This window comes from Pollachius pollachius (genome assembly GCF_949987615.1).
Source record: "Pollachius pollachius genome assembly, chromosome: 16".
Lineage (NCBI taxonomy): Eukaryota > Metazoa > Chordata > Actinopteri > Gadiformes > Gadidae > Pollachius > Pollachius pollachius.
Genome location: NC_136949.1, coordinates 11,056,672 through 11,062,949, shown reverse-complemented (window position 1 = coordinate 11,062,949; position 6,278 = coordinate 11,056,672). Strand labels below are relative to the sequence as shown.

General features: G+C 41.5%; 1 protein-coding gene across 1 annotated transcript; it reads right to left on the bottom strand.

Annotated features, from left to right (window-relative positions):
• Nucleotides 1–1,361: 1,361 nt before the first annotated feature.
• On the bottom strand, nt 1,362–4,766 carry rsph3 (radial spoke head 3; the record flags this gene model as incomplete). The annotated part of the gene is made up of 8 exons (XM_079753112.1): nt 1,362–1,474; nt 1,672–1,758; nt 2,447–2,609; nt 3,090–3,293; nt 3,883–4,028; nt 4,120–4,258; nt 4,384–4,471; nt 4,654–4,766. The coding sequence occupies 8 exons, from the start codon at nt 4,764–4,766 to the stop codon at nt 1,416–1,418; spliced, it is 999 nt and encodes a 332-aa protein (XP_079609238.1). The 3' UTR covers nt 1,362–1,415.
• Nucleotides 4,767–6,278: the final 1,512 nt, after the last annotated feature.

The following is a 6,278-nucleotide window of genomic DNA, read 5'->3' as shown; positions in this document are numbered from 1 at the left end:
CAGAGCGGGCCGACCTGTGGTCACCGCCGGACTCGACACATGGTGAGCAGTGTCTGGGATGCACTGGGGCTGGCTCACGGTGGCATGTAGGCAATGGGATTAACACTTCTGTGAACGTATTAACGACACTCATAATGGGACTGGCGTCTCAATTCACTAAGGAGATGTTCACCAAGGATAAATGAATGTAGTGCATCAATAGACCATCCTACCGTAGGCCTATATCTGGTGAATAATTTAAATTCCATTCTTAACAATCTTTGTAAATACGCGGTCTCTGTGTTTGAGCCAGGTGCAATACTTACTTTTTTATTAGAATAAAAATAATATTATATTATTATTATAATTTATAAAGTGATAATTGTCTATGTATATTACAGCATGTGCTAGACGTTCATTTATAAAGAGTAATGTGTGAAAATAATAATAAAAAAGTCTGTTTCTAACAGCATGCTTAACTTATAGAATAGCTTTATCTATCCTAATGTCAAATAGGCAGTGAGCATGAAACACTATAATGAACAATAGGGTACTGTTGTTGCCTATACTTTAGCATCAATTACAATTCCGTACGGGCGGCTGCGTCACACAAACATTGCATCTGCAAACACTGAGAACCAAGGAAGTGCCGATTAAATGGGAGGTGTTGCTACTGGCCAATGGTTTGAGAGGATTAAAATAGAGCCGTATATATCAGAGATGAGCCCTAGTTTCGCGCAAAGATTTGCGTCTAAACCAAACGAAAGGACGTGGCGTGAACAGTACCACTGTAGGATACTCTTATCATACTTCTGTCTTGAACGTTCCGAGTCACGAACTTGTAGCCCTACGTACTGGTCACGTCATGTTTAAATGGTAATCCGTCTGCATTTGAAACGTTTATGATAGGCTTAGTAGCCTATAGAACATAGTTTAATAAAAGTGACCATTTGACATTACTGTTAGCCTCTGTCAAAGAGAAATTAATGATGCACGACTGAAAACCAAATAACAAACGTAGCCTACTGCCGGCGATGTATCAGGAGGACGCACGCAAATACAGACCGTGCAAGTCAAATTCACGGGTGGCCACTGACGCATTCAGATACCCGAGGGCGTTTGCGTTGACGAATGCCTAACAACGTTTAGCTAAAAATACGATTGCGTTGATCGCTTAGGTTACAGTTATAGGCTACTAGGCTGAATATAAATAAGCTGATATAACTTTTTAGGATTATTATCTGCTTTCATGGACTGGTTTGATTAGGCTTTTTATAGTTATCTTCCTAACAATGAACTCATAATTTGACTCATTGTATAGCCTACACTGAGAGTAACTATTTCATGAAATGAACAAAGTCCAAAGTATTGATGTCGATGCCAAACGAGTTTATTACGTTATTCAAGATATATTCTTCAGGGTAAAATGTCATTCTTCACGAGTCCAGCTCACGGAACCCATCCACTCTCTTCTGCGTTACTTCAAGGATGAGCGCTGAAAAAAGAAACACATGGAAACACAAGAAAGAGTCATGACTGTATACACTACAAGGTTGTAATGTTGTAACATAACCACTAGATAGAGCTGTAAGCATCTATGGCGTATAATCTTTGGTCGAGCGTTTCTGAATGCACTTCAGCTGTCCTGGGTAAAATCTCTATCTGTAACGTGTCAAACATGTATGTTCTTACTGTCGAGGAGGTCTCTTGCTACGTAACTCTTTTCCAGGTTGTGGCTCACTTCATCCATCATCCACGGGAAAAAACTGGTCTCAATATCTAGATAAAAAACAAAGTTACACATGTAACAACTATAATAATGAAGTCAACATGAAAGCATTTTTTTATCTGTATTGCATGTGGGGAAAAAAACATGACCAATCAAGATACCACTGCTTTTCCCCACACAGCTGGATTTTGAAAAACTTTAATAATCATTATTCTGGGCTGATTTTGCTTGATTACCTTCAGAGATCTGGCAACGCTATCATCGCCATTCAAAAGCATATGTAAGTTTAGTCATGGTTATGGTTCCACGTTGACGCAACGCAAGGGGGTTTACGGACCCCTTACGTCTTTGCGGACCGTCCTTGCATCCGCCCGCAGGGGCCTGACATGCGTCTCCTAAAAATTGTAACCTTGCATGGAAGCGTCTGATTGGTCATTGCGTTTCGTCGACGTGGAACCATAACTGAGCCTTTAGGCCTACTGTGAGTCTCCGTGGTGGCTGATCCAAGCAAAGGGTTGCTGGTATAAGTTAAGTTAAGTTATCCTTTATTGCCCCTTTTTGGGGGAAATACTTTCTCTGCTTTTGACCCATCCGGGAGCCGGTGAACACATGCACACCGGCATACCAGGAGCACTATGGGCATCTTCATGGGAGGAGACATCCTTAACAGTGGAGGGAACCATTGTAAAAGCAAGTGAGCAAGTTGGAGCTCCTGCCAGTAGTAAAGGGCAGCAACACCTTTCTCCACAGGGTCGTAGAAGTAGCCGTGGTCCCCCAACGCGGTGTACACGGATGCCAGGAGGTCAGCCAGGTAGTGCTGGGTGAACGCCCATGCCGCAACCTTCTCCGCCGTTTCCTTTTCTTTCTCCAGCACCTCGCGCTGCTGAGCAATCCTACGCCCCTGGTGGCATAGACATTGGTTTGTTGGTTTATTTATTTACAGATGGAAGCAAGGCAAAAGTTCACGTATGCACACACACGCATGTACCGGTGATACGCTCAAAGTGTTTCCGAGTTCAGTTCAAAAATGACTTCACTGGACTTTTCCTCATATCCTGCAGAGGATGTTACAAAGCAAATAACATTTCCTGATGGGAAATATGTTTCCCTGCTAATCAACCAGTCTCTGCACTGATCTCTGTGGATAGTAGCCTTAAAAGACGGTGAGAATGGAGAGCAAAAAATAAAAACTTGTACTAAAACTGAAACTGAATAGAACAGGATCTTTCAAAAACGAAACAGAAACCAAAACCCTTACAGACAAAGCTGAAACGATGCTGAAGCCCAATTAAAAACCCAATAAAAAGTGACTGATTCAAAGCATCTCTATGAAACCACACTGATACCTACTGGAGGTGTGCTCCGTCTGGTCCAGACATACCTTCTCCTCGCGGCGGCGGCGCTCCTGCTCCTCCAGCCGCTGCACCTCGGCCAGCTCGGCGTCGCGGAGCTCCTGGAAGGAGCGCTGCTGCGCCCGCAGGCTCGCCATCTCCTCTTCCTCCATCACCTCCAGCAGGGACTGCTCCATGGTCTTCCCCACCAGCACCTCCAACACTGGCTTCACCTCCACGTCAAAGTCAAACAGCTGGGAAGGGTGGAGGGAAATAATAAAAGATAACGCGTTATTCTCATAAGCAATTACATTGTTAAAATGTTGTTCCATTTTAACATTTGAAATCCTAGTCACAGAGGACATTGGGCTTTCTATCCAAAGCAACAAACTCAGGCTTTTAAGAAGCACTACCACTACTGTAACTCATTTAAAGGGTTCCTATCGTGTAAATCAGAGTTGTGCTTGCCTAAGCAAGCATTAGGAGTTCATTGGGGAATATAACAGAAGCAGAAGCACCTCGGCTGTGCGAAAGCAGAAATTGCTATACAATTCCCGAAAGACCAATCACTAAGGAGAGAGTGGTTGCAGAGGAGAGTAGGTGCAGGGCACGATAATCATGCTTAGATGATAGATTGACCCACAGAGTTCAGAATGATTGTTATGGAAGTGTTTAAAGGATTGAATAAAAAAAGAATAAAATAGATCCTATTAAACATATTTAGTTATGACTATACTTGAGAGCAAATTATTGGTAAACACACAATGTAATGAGAGCTGAACACTGACACATCAACCAGCCACTCTGTAACCAGGGTTGGCCTGGATGACCAGATTCACTGACCTCTCCATCCTTGATCTGCGTGGCTACATCTTTGCCCGTCTTTGCAGGTACAAAGAGCGGTGTTGGTGGCTTGTCAAGGAATGCGTCGGTCTGACAGTCCACGTTGGTGGCCTCTATGTGATCGCTCAGTTCCTCCAGATAAAGTTCTGGGGAAAAAACGTATCCATATGGAGACTTCCGTTTTTTCATGGTTGTATCCTGAATGGGCATTTGTGTATCGCAAAAAAAGGTCTTTACCCGTTTGTACATCAACGTGGCTTCTGCCTGCGATGGCGTCCGGTGTCCTGGATCTCAGCTGCGCTCTTGCACGTTTACGAGCCATGGCTCTCTTGTGAGCCTCCCGTTGCTGTATCTCAGCGCGATCTGCAGGGGCAGGCTATTGTATAGACAGTTATTAGTATGTGTGTCTGTGTTAGTAGTTAAGAACAACCGTATGAAAATTTGAAAGTGCTGTATGTGGCATAATTGTATTGTATTGTAATATAATTAGCTCGTACTCACAATTGGTATAATCTGTTGTGCATACGTGTTTCCTCTGACAACACGACGGTCATACATGATGTTTCCATAATTTGTGTGTCTTTCATTGCTGTATTGTCACGACAGCAGAAGTGGAGATGCATTTAATTAACAACACATTGAATTAGTCGAATTTCTCTAAGCCAGAACATTATATACACAAATAGTTGGTTTCCCGTCTGAGGCCATGTAACAAATCATATAAATATCAATAATAAATTTGCACTATTACAAAGAACGTGTCCCGCTTACTTCTCTGCTGGGTTTTCTCTGTATTTCGAGCGGTTCTGGGCTGGTCTTGGGCGACTTGAGAAGGTGTAGGTGCCGTTTAAAGACTCTTTCTGAGTCGGCAAAACGGAGCTCATAGTTCAAACTAGAAACTATTCATACAAGGTGAAATAATGTTAGATAAGAGCGATATTTAAGAAAAATAATTGATCGGTAAAGTAGATGCTTGAAAACATGGCCGAGAGGAGAATAAAAACAAATGTGAGTGTCATAGCAACCGTATCCAGGATTCGGTGAAGCGACTTCCTCTTTGACCACGCACACACAAAGGCCATATCCATAAGGTGAATCATAAATAATGTTACATACATATTTGGCCAAAACATACAAAGTCGAAATATATGAGTGCTAAATGCGAAAGTTCATATGATATGCAGTATGATATGCAGTATCAGGGATTGAAATCCCCCGGTTCTCTAATACTCAGCTATTTTCTATTCTAGAGTCAAATCGTTGCGCATCTATTGCTGCATCTCGTAAACTCAGAAATATGTAATCGAATGGCCAGCAAAGTGGTTTAAAACGGGATAGATTATATATTATTTTCTTATTTCCTTTTTTGGAATACATATTTATGTCTTACCCAATATGCATGCACTGCTATATGAAGGCAGATATAGAAAATTCATAAAATAATCTGAATTTTTCTTTTTCTACGAACTCAACCATATTCTGGTTCAACATGTGCCCAGGTACTGCTGTGCTGAATGTCAAGTGCTTTTACCGTAGCATTTTTTTAATAATAAATTGTTTAAGTCCTCTCAAATACGCTTGTATTTCTATAGATGAGAAACAGATGAAAGCTGTAATGCCCTCTGGGGTTCATACGTCTTTAAGAAAGAAGGGGGCCTAATGTGTAACATGGGGCGTAACTTGTAGTCTTGCAGACCGTAGACAGGACCTACCCTGTTTTGGAAAACCTATACAAATTACCTATACACTGCCACACAACCCGAGTCAAACAACAACAACAACAGGGACCACCATGCAACATGTCTGCAGGGGCATGAGTCAGGCTAGATACACACTGCATCAAGCGATGGCTCAAGGGATATGGGGTTTTTAATAGTTAAGAGGTTTTTAGTTATCATAGTTAAGCCAGACACAAAACCAAGTTCAGTATGAGTAACATGTGACACTACTGACCCGGGTATGGGTTGCCACACTTTGAGCAACTAACCACAGGAATATGTGCAAGTGTTTTTTGAGATGCAGAATATGCATAATTTCTAAATCAGAGATAACTTTATTATTTATATATATATATATATATATATATATATATATATATATATATATATATCACTATATAGTCACTTTAGCAGATGCTTTAGTCAAGGTGGACAAACAGTGAGTTCAGACACATTTCATTAAGGAGCAGGTAGGTTAAGGGGCAACTCACTCAAGGATGCCATGCATTCATTGTGGTTTCCTTTTTTTAAATTGTATGACTGTACTGTACTTTCTGCTGGGACCCCCTCATTTCCCACCTGGGATTAATGAAGAACACTTTAACTTATCTTACGTGAAAGTGGACCAGCAGCACACATAAATAATCATATCATATCTCGTATATAAGGTATAATTTC